This window comes from Orbicella franksi, chromosome 11 (genome assembly GCF_964199315.1).
Source record: "Orbicella franksi chromosome 11, jaOrbFran1.1, whole genome shotgun sequence".
In the NCBI taxonomy this organism is placed as follows: Eukaryota; Metazoa; Cnidaria; class Anthozoa; order Scleractinia; family Merulinidae; genus Orbicella; species Orbicella franksi.
This window is the reverse complement of record NC_138155.1, coordinates 4,153,338-4,172,690: the sequence shown is the minus strand read 5'-3', so window position 1 is coordinate 4,172,690 and position 19,353 is coordinate 4,153,338. Positions and strand designations below refer to the sequence as shown.

Genomic DNA, 19,353 nt, shown 5'->3' with positions numbered 1-19,353 from the left:
GTCTTCAGGAGGCGAACCAACATGTCGCTTTACGATGGAGTCGACATCGATGGTGTGCCTATGCAATCAAATTCCACCGAAGGAACTGATATTACCAAGCTTTGTGAGTTTATTTACAATTTTATTAACATTGTTCTGTATTTCTGTTATGTTGACTGAAGCGAATTTCAGTATTTCTTAACATTTTTTTCAACGCAAAGTTGTGTTGAAGATCGGAGTACTCAATGCAATGCGATTCATTTTAGCTTTCGAATGATCGCCAAAAATTAAAAGCAATGACCTAGGCTTAAACCTGAGCTTTACTCGTTACCTTGCAGATTAGACGTAAAATACACACGTTTAAAATGTTTTTAAATGTGAAATGATGAGACAACAAACCATGCTAAATCCTTGTAAACTTTTATTTTTAAAGACAGTGATGTCAAATTGCCGAAAAAAACACGTATCAATCTTTCAAACTGTGAGTTAGGGAATTGATGAAGACTGTACGACTATATATGTACAAAGCAGAACTTTAGTACCCCATCCATTCTATGATTATATAAGTTACATGTATTGCATCATGTCCAAAATTTCCAGCATAATTTGTTTTAAAATATGCCATAAGATGCCTTATATCGGCGTTGATGCCATATTTGTATACACAAAAGAAAATGTACATGTTCCCAAGAATATGAGTTGTCTTACTGTGTAATGGTGCACTTTGTGTTGTTCCAGAAAGTATCTACACTGTACATGTATACCAACTCCTCTCCTCCCCCGTACCCCCCCCCCCCCCCAACTCCCTCCTTCAGTATCACATGGAAGATTTTTTGGGTTCTAAACTCCACCATCACTCTGGAAATCCCAGTTCAGCTTCATACTTTCCTTTATTTTCAGGAACCACACAATAGGCGATATTCATATTCTTGGTATTGGACTGGAACTAGCTTGCATTTGAGGCTAATGTGGGGAATCTTTTCAAATGCAAATGACATTACTCCATTTTTTATGATATTCCCCAACAGGAGCCTCCATTGCAAGCTAGTTCCAGCCCAACACAGAGAATATGAATATGTCCTGTTATTCCAGAAACCAGTAAGGGTTTTTGATAGCTCCCAAAATCAATGATTATGAATGATTGGTGATGGTGCAATGTTTGATATGAGTCACTTCATGAAGTATTTTATGCATTACTGTTGAACACAAACACTGTGTCATTTTTTCACTCAGTTAATGAATCGACGTCCTAAACTTTCAATGTTGAGTTCTTTCCCCTTATTAGAGATATAATATTGGATATGTCATAGTTCTACAGAGATATTAATGTACAGTGTTAGTGTCTCTGATCCCTTTTTGTGTGTACACAGTAAACAAACACCAAGCAACAATGAATCAGAAACATTACATGGGTTTCTGCAGAGCTTTGTATCACACAGGTATCAGAATGTTTAGGTCTGAACACAGATGTCTCTCAATGCTAGTAGATAGATAAACAAGCAGGCCAACTTGACGTGGAAAAAATAGTGAGAGGAGCAAGTGTTGAAACTATTTGACAGAGTGCTCACATTCGTGAGTGTTGTATAAACGTCTAGCCATTGACGTATTAATTAATGATATAATTATTTATTTTGTCCTGACCAATTAACTATCTTGCAGCTGGGTGGTCGTCAAGTTACAAACTTCTACAGACTCAGTTACAGAGGAAGAAAGTTGCACAGACCAGACCAGCGTCAGCATCTGTAAGTTCTAGATATGTAATATTAACCAGTCTGTTCCAACAGTTAGCATTCTTGTTGCTCTAGCATGATTGGTCAGAACAAACCCACGCTATTTCTTTTCTTTCAAATTTGTGCTGTGATTTGTTGAAAACTCTCAGATTTTCCAGTTCAAGTCAATGTTTTGTTATCTAGGGTGTGCCATTAATTATGGAATAACTTTTTGGCGTTTACATTTCAGCGACCAAAATCAGTCAATCAGGTAGTTTTGGGCACTAAGAGACAAAATGAAGATTTAGAGGTAATTTTTTTTTAGTTTTATTATGATCATTTGTTTAATTTTAGTTAAATTTTTACTTTTATAATTTAAAAGTATGTTTGTTGATGCAGCTTTTTTTATATTTTGTAGGATTCAAGTTCAGATCTTGATGGCAGAGAAATGGTGGTAAGCTCTATGTAGAAATATTCTGTTTCCATTCCATAAAAAAAAAAATCCATGACTCTCCACAAAAAGATGCATACTTCGCAGTTCCCTGTCACATTTTTAAAACAATAATGTGGCTTACTTTTAAACTCTGTGAAAACCCTGCTGTTATTTGTAAACTAGAGAAGGTTGCATGAGACATATTTACCCACTTTTTCTTCCTTTTTGTGCTAGGACTTGGACGTACAAAAAGTTCCAGAACCCTTCATTGAGACAGAAGCATCACTTGCTATTGTAGTTGATGAGTACGATCCAATGAGACCAAATGAATATGAAGTTGTCAAGGCAAAGTTTAGAGAAGACAAAGAAAACGAGAGAGGTGACAGAGGTGAAAGGTCGGAGAGAACAGACAGTCGAGACAGATCACGAGGAGATCGGGATTATGACAGAGATAGGTAAGGCCAGTGAAGCCTTTGAGGTTTGAGAGAAATTATGATGATGATGATGATGATGATGATTATTATTACTAAATTGAAAGACATTTATGTAAATGTTTGTCGTACACTTTCAGATTTTCCTAAACTCCCTGCATGCACATGTACATATTCATAGTAATCATTCTTTGATTTTATAGGCACAGAGACCGTGACCGTGAGAGAGATCGTGATAGAGATCGTGACAGGGACCGTGACAGGGACCGTGACAGAGATCGCGACAGGGACCGGGACAGAGATCGTGACAGAGATCGAGATCGCGATTACCACAGAGACAGGGGCAGAGATAGAGGAAGACGCCGTGGTGATGACGATGATGACAGCTATGGAAGAGAGTCATCTCGTCCAAGTTTTGGTGGAGGGGCAGCAATTGCTCCTCCTCCCTCTCTTATGCAGGACACACAAGGTTTGTTTTCTAGAATTTCATTCAGGGTTGTAGCCAGTATGAAGCAAACTAAGTCACTTGCTTCAGTTGTTTATTTTTTTTTTTTCCTAGATCCTAGGGTTGTTTTTAAATGTAGTCATCATAAATACCCCAAATACCAAGGAAAAGAATTTGATAATCATGGATATTGCCTATATCATAATTTGCTCTGGCTAATTGGCCCTGCCATTCATTTTAGTCTTTAAAAAGTCAAGGAATTTCTTTGTATATTTGCCTGGAAAAGTCTTTTGGATTTGAATATTTTTCCCTGATGCATCACATACAGTTACGTTTAAGAGAACACACAAAACTATTCTCCTTGATTGGTTGGTCAGTTTACTTTGTTTGTTTGTCTGTCAACAAATGTGCCATGTTAGAAACAAGAAGAAATCTGAGACGAGTTTCATCTCGCAGTGGCTTGTGGGATCATAACCAGGGCTAGTGGAAAGTGCTGTCCAACAGTCCCACAAACCACTTGCAAGATACGTGATGAGACTTGTCCCAGGTTTCTTCTCTTTTCTAAAGTGGTGAATAGTTGAAAATATGCCTGTTGCATTTGTTGTTTCTTCAGTGGAGCCTCCCATGGAACAGCGCTGGCCAGTTTCTAGTGGTGCAGATTTTAATCCTACAGGAGAAAAACCAAAAGTTGGTTTTGCAGCCAGGTGAGATTTACAAAGGACCAGCAAATCTCAAGAAAGTTGTTTCACAACTGCTACAGTATATTAAGTCTTTTTGTGATGTAAAAAGAGCCTGAAAACGCCAAAGAGGAAAATATAAACTAAAATGGAGCAACAACTTTTTAAGGTCGGTGCACACAAGGGGACTACTCCCTGCAACTAGTCCCCTGAAGAGTTTACACTAAGAGACTGGTCGCAAGTACTTGTCCCACCAGCAGTTCACACGAAGTGTTTTGAGGAACAAGTTGAAGGGACTTGTCCCAAAAGTTCAAAGTAGTTTGAATTTGTGGGACTAGTCACAGGGACCAAATTTTAGTCCCTGCGACTAGATTTTGTGGTGAAAACGGCTAGTTCACACGATGGGACTCGTCCCTGCGACTTGTGGCAGGGACGAGTCCCCTCCTCGTGTGTGCCGACCTTTAAAATTGGATAAGACTGGGGCAGATTAGCAATAAATTTAAAACATTTCAGCATCCATGGCATAAAGGAAACCCAGCAAAATGGCTAAATTTTGATTTTGGAACATTTGTTTAGAATTGGGCTGAAGTAGAAAGATGCTTTATTGAAGAGACCTGCGAGAATTTTACTGAAAGTGATGGTTTAACCATACATTTATTGTAACATTGTTTAATCTACTTTACAGTCCTGTTGCATCTCAAATCATGGCTAAATACGGATGGAAAGATGGACAAGGTAACACATTATTCTTTTACCACAATGAATAACACTTAAATGCACTTATATTTTATTAGCTACCAACTCGCTAACCTGAACTGTCTTTCGTTGTCAGCTCCTTGACCAACCTCGTTCCCAGGGAACAGATTTGGAGAGGACCCTGGGAACAAGCTTGCTCCAGGTCTCCCACCCTCAGCCCTGAGGGTTGTAGATCGCTGGCATTTCATGGCAGGCTTTCTTGATGTTCCTTTAGATTCTCGAAACTAAAATGGAAGGAAATGTATGCCAACAAGTTTGGAGAGTTGATACTTTAAGCTTGGGACTACATGAGTTAGACAAAGAGCTTTATTTTTCTGTATTTGTGTAGGTTTGGGAAAACAGGAACAAGGAATCAACACTTGTTTACAAGTGGAGAAAACTAGTAAACGAGGCGGCAAGATAATCGACAAAGACAAAGGTATTATTTAAATTTTGAACTCAGTTTTCCTTTCGTTAATCGGTAATAATAGTACAAGTAACGCGAGAAATAAGTACAAATATATCGGTACTTTTGGAGACCAGTTTAAGTTCTGTGTAGTCCTCGCCGACCGTCATCGCGTAAAGTTCTTTTTCCGCCGTAATGCACCCGCTTCCGTCACACACATATCTTCTAGTCTCTGTTAAGATCGTCAAGAGCAAGTGTAAACTTGCGAGGGATTGAATCAGCGCGGATGCAAAAGGTTGGGATGGGCTAAAAGAAAATAGATATCTTTAAAGGAGCGCAGTCACGGTTTGCGCATATTGAAAAGTTTAGCCTCAATTTTTCAAATTCGTCGTTTGTAATCCGTGTTAATCTTCTCCATCCTTAGCCATCCTTGTTCCTTTATGGTTTATCGTTATCTCTTTGGTGTTTTTCTATCTTATTAAACTGTTATTTTCAGGTTTCCTACCATTTAAAGGTAATTTTGTATGTGGCCAAAATAACTCAAAATACCGTGACTGAGCTCCTTTAACCCGCTCCGCGTTTTCACGCCCGCTCGATTATTTCTAAAGGAAAATGGTCGGGGCAGGCTAGGTAGATTTAAGTTCCGAGGGCACTTAGTAGAATGAGGTTGGATTTCAATCTGGGTAACGAGAACGTAGAAGTCAAAATGTAGTGCAATATTATCAGTTAAAAGCGTTTGCGTGTTATATCTTATAGCGTGATATTTCATTTTGCGTGATATTTCGTTTTCCGTGATATTTCGTTTTGCGTGACCTGTTTGTGAACGTCTTTGCGCACGCGCGATTCACACAAGCCTCTTTAGGTAAACTAAGCACTGATGAATATTTAATTTCTCCATACGGTATCAACATATTTTCACGTAATTAGGTGACGAGAAAAAAGAAAATCACGAACTACATGTATATGCACGGCACCCTCGATTCTAGCGTATTTTTGGGCTTGCCCATTGGATCGTGGTTGTATAGATTTACGTCCTACTATACCTTTGTGTACCACGAAATTTTCAGAACTTACACAAAAGAATTCTATAGCAATTAGTAAGAAGACTTGATCTTGGGACTGTATATTTTTCTGATCAACAGAATCAAAAGCTGCTGCTCTTCAGGACACAGAGCCGGTAACAAATGTCATGAAGAATCCGAGTAAAGTCGTTGTTCTTAGAGTGAGTAACGTTTTTCTTCTTTTGACTGTTTTTTAGAGTGCTCTCCAGTCTTTGCATCATTGCATGGCATTTTATGAAATAGTTATAACGTTTTTTTCCTCTTTACAAGGTAAACATTAAGGGACGCACCATTATTTTTTTGAGGTGGGATTGGGCAATTTTCTGGGACAGGAATTTTTTCTCACCTTTAGGTTGTGCGTGACATTTTTAGGTGGGCAATAGCTTGAGCAAGAATTTCTTTTTAGTCAAACACAGGACCTGGTAGGTAAACAGGACCTGATCGATTTTTTTTTCCCCAGGGCTCTCCTTGCACGATTTTTTTCCAGCAATTTTTGCTGTGCAGGAGTATTTTTAAGAAAACTGCCCAAGCCCCACTGAAAAAATAATGATCCGTCCCTAATAAATCATGATGTCCATGGCCGTCACGCAACTTTTCTGTCCTGCAGCTTTTCTGTCACGCCATGCTCTCTCCACAGAAGCGTAGCGTGACAGTGCTCATCATCTTTTGTTCGTGTTTTAGAACATGGTAGGCCCTGGTGAAGTGGACGAAGAGTTGCAACCTGAAGTTGTCGAAGAATGCGCCAAATACGGCGAGGTTGTCAAAGTCATTATTTACGAGGTAAGTGTTATTTTAGTCAGGATCAACATGTAATTTCTCCTTGCAGTATCGATGCATTATCAAGCAGACAGGTAATGAGAATTACGAAAATCATCAACTAAATTCTCAGAGCTGACATTAAGTGTTTGTAACCTCTAAGGAGAGTTAATTTTTCGAACTAGCTGAGCCAACAGTTTCCGTGGGATAGGTTACTAAGCGAAATAAGGTGTTCCCAAATAACGTCGCGTGGAAAGACAAGAAACTTTTTTTTCAAATTAATTTTTTACGTATGTTATATGTTTTTAAAAATTTCGTTTTCAGTTTCCCCAAGGAGCGCAGGTCGAAGAGGAATCTGTGCGAATTTTTGTGGAATTCCAGCGGGTGGAGTCTGCTATAAAAGGTAAATAAAAGTGCCAGAAATCTTTTCGCCAAAACTGGGGGGAGAAAATCTGGTTTATTGGACAATGAAGATTGGAGAACCTAAGGAGGGAGTGCTTAGCTAGCTTTCGTAGCCTGTGCTATTAAACAGAGAGTAGAGAACGCGGTCTTGTGTGTTATTTTTGAGTGTTGCAAAGCGTAATAGTAAACCCGCAGCATACAATCGTGATGGAAAAATGACAATAATAGTTGTATTTTATGGAGCAGCAGTCGCTAGCGGAATCAAAGACTCGGATTGCAACACATCAACAGTTTCCAGCTGACTTAAGCTCTTCACCCGATGTAGGACTGTTACCCGGGAGGGGGGGGGGGGGGGGGGGAGGACTTCAGGATCCGCCGCTGAATGCTCTCAACAAACGGGATGAGGTAATTAGGTCGGCCAGGAGAGCTAAAAAGAATGAAAATTGTATTAAATAGCGTAATAATATACAGGAAAAAATTACTCGAAGTTTTTCATGTTTGTATAGGTAATCATACGGGTTCGAGTTCAATTTGGAATTAATTTGCAGGAATTTTGGAGTACATCTTGTAAAGCAAGAAACTGAGGTTGGCCCTGTAGACAAACGCAGCGTTCTGTTTCTGTGTTTGGCTGAGATCCCTTTGACATTTTGATTGAATTCAAAGTCAAAAATCGTGGTGCGATTCAGTTAGAGTTCAAAATTTGTTTTGGTTGACTCACACAGGTTTCCCTCCACTGTAAATGTGCATAAAACACTTTGATATTCAACTATTGAAGTGTTCGTGTTCTCTCACTCTACTTTTCTCTCCGTTATGTCGTTTACCCTCAGCTCTTGTGGACCTCAATGGACGATTCTTTGGTGGACGTACTGTTAGAGGCGCCTTCTTCAACCTGGACAAGTTCAGAAGACTCGACCTCATGGCTGATCTTTGATCCGCGAAGAACCTAATTCTTATAAGGAACGTGCGTGTGTTTGTCACGTGTTCAGTCGAGGAAATGAGTACCTGGAGGACATCCCATCTCGGAGAATTCACTGAGCCGGCATTTTTTGACGCCGGAGTTGCTAAGCAACACGACCTGTCCTCATTGCGGCATGCTGGCAAGGGACAATTTTCCGGAAGTACTCGCGAGTGGGTGTACTTGTTTTTGATTGGTTAATAAAGATTGGAAGCCCTTAGAATGCTTCAATGCGATTTGTCCAATTGAAAACAACTGTTCTCTCGACTAAGGTTCGTTGCTGCAATGAAGAGATGAATAAACTAAGATGTAAAACTGACTCAACTATCGTCTTCATTTTTATAGCGGACTAATTCTGATCAAAGGCAGGAACGTTTCACTATCAACAATCTATAGTTGAAAATAAGTAGACAGAGACCAGTGGAATAAAGGTAGTTCTGCTACTCTTTGTGTAAATTTTGAGGTGCTATCGTCAGTTCACGCTACAGCGCGTTGGACAATATGTAAAAGATACTTACCTCCTCACATTACGATTACAGAAAAAAAATTAGGTCTTAAACTTTCTCGCCTTAGTAACAACTTAGTAACAATACAAAAGTTCAAATCTGAAACTATTTTTAAAACTGAAGCTTAATCCAAGGTTTCACCGATTCCAAATGTCTCGGATCTGTTGGATCGGCGAAACCTCGGATTTTAACCCTCAATTGTAACAGTAGTTTCAGGGCTCAATTTGAACTTTTGTATAGTTATTTTGGAAAATAATACTGAAAGAAAATATGATTATCCAGGGATTATTTCTTTCCCTAGAAAACAGACTCCCCGAGAGAAACAAAGTTTTATGATTTCTGATACAGGGTACTGTTTGAAAGAACATCAAGTAATTGAAGAACTGCAGTCGTTTCAAATGGTGAATAGCAAATCTTTGAAAGAACAAGTTGTATAATTATGAACGACTATGCTACCATAGGAAAACCAATGTTCCTTGTAGCACTTTCCCCTCGGGGATCCGATAGGAACCGCAGGGATTTCCCCATCTCCCATCTATTCCTCGGGCCGAGGACTCTACTGAGTCCACTTACGAGCCGAGTAGGACAATTTTGAGGTGTCTGCGAGACATTAGACCGCAGCCGTGAGGACGTTGAAAATACTGAGGAAGAAAAAAGCCTCTCTCGTCCTAACTCTGCCTGGCAGCACGAAATAGGTTCTCGGGTGTTTTTCTCCTGACACGGTTTAATTCGTGGTCGCAGGCGAACAAGGATGAATCAAATAACCGAGGGGAGGAAGGTATCTCATCCGTTTGACGTCCGAGCAACCCGAGTGAAGCCTGGGAATGAATCAAAACCTTAGTTTCCAGACTCTAAGGACTCGGACTCGACAGATGCTTGAGAAGGCAGAGTGCCTGCATGGGATGGCATAAAACGTCAGGAGACAATAAAATGAATTACCACATGCTGGACTTCTAGTGCAGAGGGCCTTAGAGTGGGAAAATCAAACAGATTGTGTAATGGAGGAACAATACTTATCGCCTTCCAATTTGTTGAAGCCTCCTTAATTTTGCTGCATGCAAACCTGCTACTAATATCAAACCCAGATCTCCAGAGGAAAACAGATTCACATTTTCTTCACACACTAAAATCAACTTGGTACCAAAGTTTTACATTTTATTTCAATTACTTACATTGTACATTCATTTCAATCTATGCTCTACAGGTAATACAGTGCACTGTAATTTTCACAATTCTGAATCATGCAGTGATAGCTTAATATTTTAATCAAGAACGGCAAATAAATCTATTTGTGTGGAAAAATGTCTGACAAAAACATATTGAGTTCCCAGCCCAGATAGATAGGTGAATGAAATGCTACAAAATATCAGACTAAGGACATTTTTCCATGCCACAAACTTGGGTAAAAATGTGCACATCCTTGACAGTAACTAGACCTCGCGCACTGACTTGAACAAGGCAAGCTTTATTTTTTTTGTCTTAGTTCGCCAATGTCCTGAGCAATTTACTTCATTGGCCAGTGAGTATATCAATCATTACAGCAAGGAGTTGCACCTCTTTCATACGATACATCATCTCAATACAAGACCTCAAAGAACTACAGTTAGTATTGAATTCTGTTCAACAAGCACAGTCATTCGATTTTGGTTTGCTGTCCCCAGAGAGCTTTATTTGGTCGGGGAAATCGTTGTATAACTCCACCTCTGTTTCCTGGGCGAGAGCATTTTTGGCAATGGTCTGGAATGCTTGTTCAACATTGATGGCCTCCTTTGCACTGGTCTCGAAGTACGGAATGTCATTCTTTGAGTGACACCATGACTGTGCGCGTTTGGCATTGACCTGAGGAAGTTTTGGTAGAGTTTAGTATAGTCCAGTTCATGTATGTTACGCAGGAAATGTGATAGCCCAATAATTAGCATTAAGCATTCTGGGTTTGGAGGCGCAGTGGCCACATGGTTGTTGTGCTCGACTCTGGATCAAGCGGCCCATGTTTAAGTCCTGGTTGGGAACATTGTGTTGTGTTCTTGGGCAAGACAACTTACTCTGACAGTGTTTCTCTCCAAATGGATACTGGCAAATTTAACTCTGGAGGGTAACCCTGCGATGGACTAGCATCCCATCCAGGGGGGAGTAGAAATACTCCTAGCCGCTTCATGCTATGGAAATAGGGATAAGCTCTGGACAGTCTGATGGGCCACTTGGCTCGTACGCAGACTTTTATTCTGGGTCTGAGCCCTGGCCAGGATCATTAGAGAACTTTAAATAATGTTGACAATGACCACAAGTTGCAGACTCACATCAACTCCAGCAGATATCACATATAAACAATATAATAGTGCATATTGCAGTTCTAGTTTTTTCTGACGTTGTTGTTCGAATGCCAACAAATACAATACTTTTGGCTTTTCAACATCAAAATTTATATTTAAAAAAAATTAAACCGTTTTTTAATCTTTGATCACAAGGTTTAATCTATTTAAAAAAGAATCTGCAAATCTTACCGCTCTGTTTTCCAAGTCAATTTTGTTTCCTAAGACAACAAAAGGAAAGTTCTCTGGATCTCTTGGGCTTGCCTGAATGAGGAATTCATCTCTCCAGCTATCTAATGTCTTGAAGGTACTGGGTTGCGTCACATCGAAGACCAGTACACAACAGTCGGCACCACGATAAAATGCCACACCCAAACTTTGAAATCTTTCTTGTCCTGCTGTGTCCCATATCTGGTAAGAATAAAATGTATTTCATACTAATCAGTAAAACTGTTTGTGGTCTTGTAGTTGAAATAAACTATTTGTACTTCTCAAGGATGTAACAAAGAAAACACTAAGCCAGCTCATTAACAAGCCCAGCTGCTTTTCTGGCCTTGACAGCTCCAAAGTCCATCCAAGTCTTTGTTTTCACATGAAATTTAAGACATAGAAATTAGCCAGCAGCCGGCCCTTAGTGAATTGCAGTTATCTCTCCCAAAAGCCAGTTGGCCTGGACTGTACATGCAAGTCTGTTCACCCGGACTATTAGCTCCATCAAGGCTGCTGCCAAAAGGATGCCTGATCACCCGAGGGGCCCAAGTTATGAGTGCACGCGACTAAATTTTTGTTCACTGGTCAACGGATTAAAGAACAGGGAATATGTTTTGTGTAATTTTGTTTCAAAATGCCAACAAAAACACATCCTTCTTTGAACTTTCAGCCTGAGCGAACAGACTTACAGTCCAAACAAACTAACCATGGTTGAAACCGCTATCTGGCGAAACGACCGGTTACCCCTTTAGCAACATCCCTGACCTTAAGTTTCCTTATCACTTAACTATATTTTATCCTCATGTTAAAAGTTCCTGATAGCCTTACAAGGCTAGCAGAATCCACAAGTGCCATCATACTTGTGACACACCTTCTGTGAGAGAACACTTCAATCTATACAAAGTGGCTTCTTGGGAAATTATCACTGTCTTGTGTAACAAGTTTCATTAGATCGGATAACTTGTCACTGAAGAATTAACTTGTGCATAGAAAACAAGCATCAAATCACTCGGCAGCTCCTCTTACCTGCATAGTAACTAGCCTATCGTCGACCATCACCTCTTTTGTGAGAAAGTCTGCTCCGATTGTAGCCTTGTATTGATTACTAAATTTTTTGTTGACATACTGGTTCATGAGAGATGTTTTACCAACCCTTAAATACAACAAGAAAAACAGCCATTAGATACATGCATACAGTATATATTAACATTCTGCTAATTACACAAGGTTAATTATGTACACTGGTCAATGTTTCATGTTAACTGTAGAGAAAATTTACCTTTTTTTAAGTAGGTGTGATGAATCCCTAGGGGCTAACAGGCTATTTTATAAAATAGGGTTTTGTAAGTTATGCAAGAGCCACTCAAAGGTATCTGTGTCAAACTTGCATTTGCTCTGTTGGATACTGAGCAAGTGGGTGATCCTGTTTAAATGAGACTGCTTCACAATCTACAGGTGCAACGTTAACCAACACCGAGACTCTGGATTGCCTGTCACCTTTTGGACAGTTTGATCAGAAATTTGATCAGACATTTGCAGCATACAAATGCAAATTCGACAAGAATTTGAAAGAAGCAGCTCTTGGATTTCAGTCTAAATCTAACAAATAATTTATTAAAATCAGAATCTAAGACTTAGTGTAATCATTTACTCTGTAGCTGCCTCTTTTCCGGATTTGATCAAATTTTCATCTGCCTGACAAAATGCACTGTATGGACATGTACAGAAGTTTGTCCTAACACCAGGGTTCTCATTAATAATATTTTGGAAGTAGAGGGCTAGTTTCTTGCAGTAGATGACTGACACCAATTTGAGTGCTAAAGAGACAAGCATCTAGGGAGGTCTGGGAGCATGTTGCCCCAGAAATTTTCGACACTGACTGGCGCTGAAATGCTATTTTAAACATTCTCTTGGAGATATTTCCTAAAATAAGTCATTTTTGGAAAAGGTCAAACCGCCAAGAATATTAAGGGATTACAAAGACTTTTTCTTCAATTTTTATCCTACAAAATACATCACCTGCGTAATGTACATGTAACGTAAAATGTACATGTACCACAACCTCACCGAATGCCCCCTCTCTAGTTACAGCCTTGACTATCCCGAGAAAAGGACAGTCACATTACTCTTTACAACTTACACTAAGTATGCTGCTAAGAAATCAAAGTAGCCGTATTTAAGCTGGCAGCGGGCACTTAATGAGAACCCTAGAACACACAGCATAAACACTATCAAATACCACACATGGCACATCTGTTTTAACTCACCCACTGTCTCCAAGGATTATGACTTTAAGAAGAACCTTCTTTCTTGATGCCATAGTTGTTTACCTGCAAAACCTTTCAAAAAGCAACAGGAAGTCTTAATTAAATGACATTAAATAATTATCGTGTCAGTGATATTTGCTGGAGTTTTTTATGCTCAGGGCAAACAACCAACTTCAAGATTATGAGTCCAAATAACTTAAAGTTTAACTTGATCTTAGTTATTCAATTTTGTCAGCAACTTCAAATGTTAAATTAAATTCAGTCAAACCAGACTCTAGTTAACCAAGTACGTACAGAATGTGAATCCAACAATAAGATATCTCTCACACAAGCAAACGTGAACGAGCAGTTATGTTCATTTAGCACTCAAATGAACTTAACAATGAGACTTCTTCAAAGGACATAGCAAGTATTGGTGATGAAGCTGCTGTTATAATATTCTTGTTTTGTCTTTGCCTTGCAACTACGTGTAAACATGCATAGCAAGTTTCCGCAGGTAGTCATCATATGACAGGTGTGAGTTAATACATCCCCAATTTATGGCCATGCTTTATTTCTGAAACAAACTACCCCTAATTTACATTTTCTTAGCATGTGCTCTGTAGTCTTTGTTGAACGTGATCTTCAGGTTATTTTTTGCATCTACTTTCCATAGAAAAAATTTTAGGCAACTCCAATAAAATTAGGTGAACTTCACTGAAACAAACATCAAAAATCTACATGCACTTCAACACGGAAATTAGCACTACTTGTAGGAACTTCAACATTTGGCCATGGAAGCCAAAGTACACACTCTGATTTAGCACATTTTTCAAGATTAACTTTAGTTTAAGAAGCTTGTTAGGAGCTTTGCTTACAATCTATCTCATTCCTTCCCAGTCTTCATTACCATCCATGTCCTATTTGGTTCATTAATATCTCCTTTAGGTTTATCAACCTTACAGTTTCCTCTACAATTTTGGAGTTTCTTTTGATGTCCTGGATTTGTTTGTTCCAAACACTAACTTTATCCACTGTATAAAGTAACTTCAAAAGTACATATACAGAAAGAAAGTAAAAAGCACCCTCTAAAACACTTGCTGACAAATCTTTCAACTGAGGAACAAAAAACTTTTCCTCATTTCATTTGCCACTAGCTGCAAGCAAACAGACAGAATTAAGAAAGAGTTTAATTCTAAGTTCTGTTTAAATGATAAGCTTCGTTATTGCTATGTTGAACATAATCTGTACGTTCTACATAAAAATCCATAACCAAATTTACCACATATTCACAGCTGAGCTGAGAGGTCCGATAAGATCAACACGTAATTATTTGGTTAATTAGACCTGGTTTTTAACTGCCTTTGATTTCTGTCAAGAAAACTAGCAAAGAAGAAGCACTGGTCACTGTCTAATGCTAGTTTTGCGAAGTGAAACATGTTGTGGTTTGCTAGACTATGCCCCACATAATTTCCTGAACTAGCGCGTTGTCCGACAACAGCAAAATATCGGTATGGTCCCACATTCTGGCATTCTTCCATAACGTTCCGTAACAGCAAGTTGATTGGGAAGAATCTAAAATAGTTAAGACCATAACCTGAGGCCGATGAAAACCCACTGATGTAGCAATCTGTGTTCAATTCGATCAAATTACGAAATCGAAGGATCGTAACTTCAAACCTGCACGAATATGTAAATTGCGACGTTCACAGATCCTCAATTGAGTTCAACGCCTTACATGGACAGTAACAGGAAGAAGGAACACCAAAAAATAAACATGATCACAAATATCGCACCCAAAGACAACTGTGCGTGCATTTTACGTTGAGATTTGGCCGAAGTGTGACTACCCCGGCAAACGCCATCTTCCCCTCGTTCGACCTCGAGACGTGAACTGACACTGTGCACCACAGATCTTTGGTACAAATGAGAAACATTAAGCCACGTTAAGACGTATATACCTGAAAAGAAAGGTGTACAACTTAACGTCGCCACAACAGCCTCTGTACTTACCGTCTTCTGAAGAGCAAACTCGCCGAAAGTTTGTTGCGACACAATCTAACGTAAGAATATGGCGGAGCCCTGAAACCTGGGTCTCGTGACTTGCCGATATTTCTTCTTACGTCATCAGCACCTCGTTTTCATGACACTCAACTCCAACATGGCGCCCAAGGCTATCCGAAAATCAAGTCCAACAAGAAGCCGTTTAGGTACGGCAGGGGCGTTTGTAATGGACTTCTACAGAAATCCTACAAAATGGTAAGCAAACCTGAGCGTCTATTATTTTATATTCTCCTTCAGAGGATTATATGTCCGTGATGATTCGTATGTCAAGTTACATACGCACGTGGTACGATGGCCACACGCTGCCACACGGAGCTCGTATCCAAAGTATGTGCACACTAAGACGAATCAATAGAGTCAGCCTTATTCATTTTTATATATATCTGCATCAGTAAGCTTACATATAGATTAACTCCTGGAGCGAAAAAAGAATAGTATATGATTTAAGCTCTGGTTTGCTACAAAAGAAAGCGGAAACTTTATACTATGCGTCATTTTATATGTCAGTTCAGCTCTGTCTGTTTCATGTGACAAGTAACATGCTTGCTACATGACTTGGATCCCATCTACGTGCCCACCATTGGCACAATAATCCTAAGAAAATTTTAGTTTGGTGAAAGCGTTTATGTCCGAGTAGAAAGCCACTGTCGAGCTGTTCATTCTCCTCAAGAAATTTAGAAAGGGCATGTTTCAGTTACTGTTCAAAACCCCAAGTTTGCTTCATAGGTTTTAAGACATCACTGGAGGAAACTGTTTAAGGTGCCAATTTGTATCATCTTAGTGAGATCGGATGCTTTGTTTGGGCTACAGATGGTTGAGTTCTTTTTCCTTGTGACTGTCTCATGAGACACGCCGTGTTTGCTGTATGACTTACATGCACACCACTGTCATAAGAATCCTAAGCAAGTTTTGGTCTGATGAAATCATTTCCATGAAAGTGGTACAGCTGACCACTAACAAGGGAAATCTGATGGAGTATCTCTGTGTTACCATCAATAATTATTATCAATTATTATTGATGGTATTAGTGTGTTTCGTGCATAAATTATGAGTCCATTAAAAGAAAAACATTTGAGTGTCACAGCATTTGATACGACACATGATCTTTGCATTAATTTAATAGAACCATCACTGACCTTTGCTCAGGGGTTTCATCAGAAGCCGACAACCAGTGAAAATCACCGCCTACTTTGTCAGAATTAACCCCTTACCACTGCCTACTTTGTCTGTATTTTCACTCAAATTATTTAAAAAATTCATCAGTTTGCTGTCCACTTTAGTTAACTCAGACGGCTATCTCAAAACTTATTGAAAACCTAGCCTGCAAGCAGGCTCACCTTTGAGTCACACGCGCTAGCGGAAAAGAGCAAAGCGATCCGGCAGGAAGGAGTCTGGTGAAGAGGCACCCAGAAAGTGAGCCTGCCTTGATCTCTGTAATTTTTTCATTTCTGCTTCGTCTGAGCAAAGTAAAATACCATTGGTCGAAAAGTGGGAAAGGCAAGGAAACTGCCAAGCAATTATGTTTGATGACGAGCGATTAAATCCCCGTAGAGTCAGTAATTTACCTCATAATAAAAGAACAAGTCACCCACATTTGGAGTCAGAGGAAGAGTTGAGTGCTCTTATTATTGATGTTTTAACAAAATTTCAGTCTATTTCTGGTTAAATTTCAAACTAAAGAGGGAGCAGGAAATAGCAGTTGAAAGTATGTTAATGAATCAAGATGTACTTGTCGTGTTGCCGACTGCATATGGGAAGAGTTAATTCAGTTACAAACGTATGTGATTGCAAGCAGGCAACGAAACAACAGGAAGGTGTTTGCCCATTTACCAGCATCATAAAAGACCAGACTGCCAAAGCAAGATGACTGGGAATCAAGTGTGCATCCTTAGTAGACAGTAACTTAAACAGTTTTTCTTCGGCAAAACTTTATCAACAACGGATATCGCGTGTGCATGTTGTTATGAAAAAGATTTACAATTTTCCCAAGAAATCTGAGCTGCCAAAGCTCATACTTCCGGTGAAAATTAACTGACTTATTCTTTTCTGCAGTTTCCGGGGTGGAAATAAAAAATTTGCAGAGATCAGAGCAGGCTCACTTTCTCGTCTCGTGGCTTCACTGCTCAATTTCACGCACACAACTATGCCACACGCACTTGTGCTACAACATGGACCTGCTCGCAGGCTATTGAAAACCCTGTTTGCTATGTTCATATATTAAAATGAACACACCATCTCCAGGGTTCTCCCGAAACTCTGAAGTACATGTACAGCTGTAGGCTGAAATTGTTTTGTAGTAAGTGCCACTAAGCATTTTCAGTGCCTCCAGCACCAAACAAAAAAAAAACCTAACTATTATTTGGATTTTGTCAGATGTATATGAAACATTTTTAAATTCCAAAATCATTGCATCTTTATAAATGCACTTAGCTGAGCGCAATATCTAGAAGTTAAGGTTACTGAATACCTGTAGAGCACCTTCAGAGGTGTCTCATGTCCAAGCAACGTATCGCGTCTGGTTTACTGTAGCCCACTGTATGGATTACACCAATGTCATTATGGAACTGAACATTATTGCATCATTAGCATTTATTCTGATATGATGCTGAGTACCCATTAATTGGCTCTTCTTTCTTTGCAGTTGTTCATGCATGTGACCATTTATGCCCATCTGTTCACTTCAAGAATTCAATAATCTAGTCTCCAGAAAAAGCATGCAAAAAGTAATGTAGCTACAAGTTCGTATTTTCTGATAAATGCTGATATCTTTGTTTCCCAGGCAACTGATCAAACACACTGCAATATTTATTCTTGCTGTTGCCGCAGCTAGGGAATTTTCAGATATTGACCTCATGGCTCCTCCTCCAGCTCCATAGAGTCTCTGGTAAGTTAATCATCTTGTTAGAATTCAAATCATGTAGCACCCTCAGGTGCCAGAGCCAGTTACAGGGGTTACAGGGCGAGTATTGGGTTTGTCTTCCCTGGGCACCTAATTTAAACCTCCTCTTGCTACAAAAGTTGTTTTAAAAGTTAATTTTAAGCTAATGTACTAGTAGATTAAAGCTCATGGAAAAATGCTTGTGGATTTTTACACCAAATCAGTATTCATCTTCATATTTTTAGATCCGCTCCTGGTCAACCTGTCCTTCACCCTTTCCCCTCCCCTCTCCCCCGCCTCCTCTTTCCGAATCCCTCTCCTTAAATACAACACATGGAGTGATCAGTAACACTTATATGCATCAAAGAGTAGCAAACACTGACTAGACTTTTTTAAATGTCATTTTATTTTCAGGTTTACTTCTACTGTAAGACACAGACAATTTGTGCGATGGAGTATCACTGGTGCCTCCACAACATCTGCTATGGACAATAGATTGCCTGTTTCTTTGTAAAATATTTTGTCAACCTTGCCATGTTACTGGTCAATATTGTGTACGTGGACTACACCCATCAAATCAGTATTGTAATTTGAGATAAATAAGGTTTTAGCAATGGTGTCCTGTATCTGTCTAATTGTTCTTGTTATCTATCTATGGAAGATATCAAACCAGCAAAACTGGAGTGATGTCCCCCGTTCTTTTTCTGATATTTTTCTGTCTTGTATCATAATTTCTGGGTGATAGGCTTTCCTTTTAACCCTAATTACTGCATGGGAAGACATAAGACATGTGTCAGTAAGGAAATCAGTCGATTCATTAAACTTGAATTAATTTTAATGTCCTGCAAGACTTGCTGGTTATATCCATTAATATTTTGTACCTCAGGTAGTCTCCCTGTGCAGGCGTTACAAGGTCGCTAGGTCATCGCGTTATGAGAGAAAGCTTGTTTGATGAACCAAGTATCAGCTGCGAAGGCCATACCCCAATACCATGCCGGCCTTAAACAGCCCACAAAGTATAAGGAAAGCCATATTTGTCCCTGTGTTAACGATAGTGTATATGCTAGGTTGGAAAATATTAGAACTTTTGTGTTTTTCAACCAGTATCTTAGATTCCAGAAATTCGCTGAATATAATATATCAGTTGATTG

General features: G+C 39.3%; 2 protein-coding genes and 1 long non-coding RNA gene across 3 annotated transcripts; 2 read left to right on the top strand and 1 right to left on the bottom strand.

Moving 5' to 3' along the window:
* The first annotated feature begins 15 nt into the window (after positions 1–15).
* Positions 16–9,560, top strand: LOC145460569 (uncharacterized). The gene is made up of 13 exons (XM_081445422.1): positions 16–103; positions 1,639–1,721; positions 1,939–1,998; positions 2,107–2,142; positions 2,356–2,576; positions 2,756–3,021; positions 3,611–3,701; positions 4,360–4,409; positions 4,759–4,848; positions 5,958–6,037; positions 6,558–6,656; positions 6,957–7,035; positions 7,862–9,560. The coding sequence occupies exons 1-13, from the start codon at positions 22–24 to the stop codon at positions 7,963–7,965; spliced, it is 1,341 nt and encodes a 446-aa protein (XP_081301548.1). The 5' UTR covers positions 16–21; the 3' UTR covers positions 7,966–9,560.
* Positions 9,561–9,633: 73 nt separating this feature from the next.
* On the bottom strand, positions 9,634–15,361 carry LOC145460580 (ras-related protein rab7). The gene is made up of 5 exons (XM_081445442.1): positions 15,274–15,361; positions 13,282–13,353; positions 12,041–12,167; positions 10,997–11,215; positions 9,634–10,334 (listed from the first exon to the last, which is right to left on the bottom strand). The coding sequence occupies exons 2-5, from the start codon at positions 13,332–13,334 to the stop codon at positions 10,116–10,118; spliced, it is 618 nt and encodes a 205-aa protein (XP_081301568.1). The 5' UTR covers positions 13,335–13,353; positions 15,274–15,361; the 3' UTR covers positions 9,634–10,115.
* Positions 15,362–15,403: 42 nt separating this feature from the next.
* LOC145460586 (uncharacterized) lies at positions 15,404–19,308 on the top strand. Its single transcript, XR_014039865.1, has 3 exons — positions 15,404–15,519; positions 18,104–18,208; positions 18,617–19,308. It is a non-coding gene; the product is annotated as an uncharacterized LOC145460586 (long non-coding RNA).
* Positions 19,309–19,353: the final 45 nt, after the last annotated feature.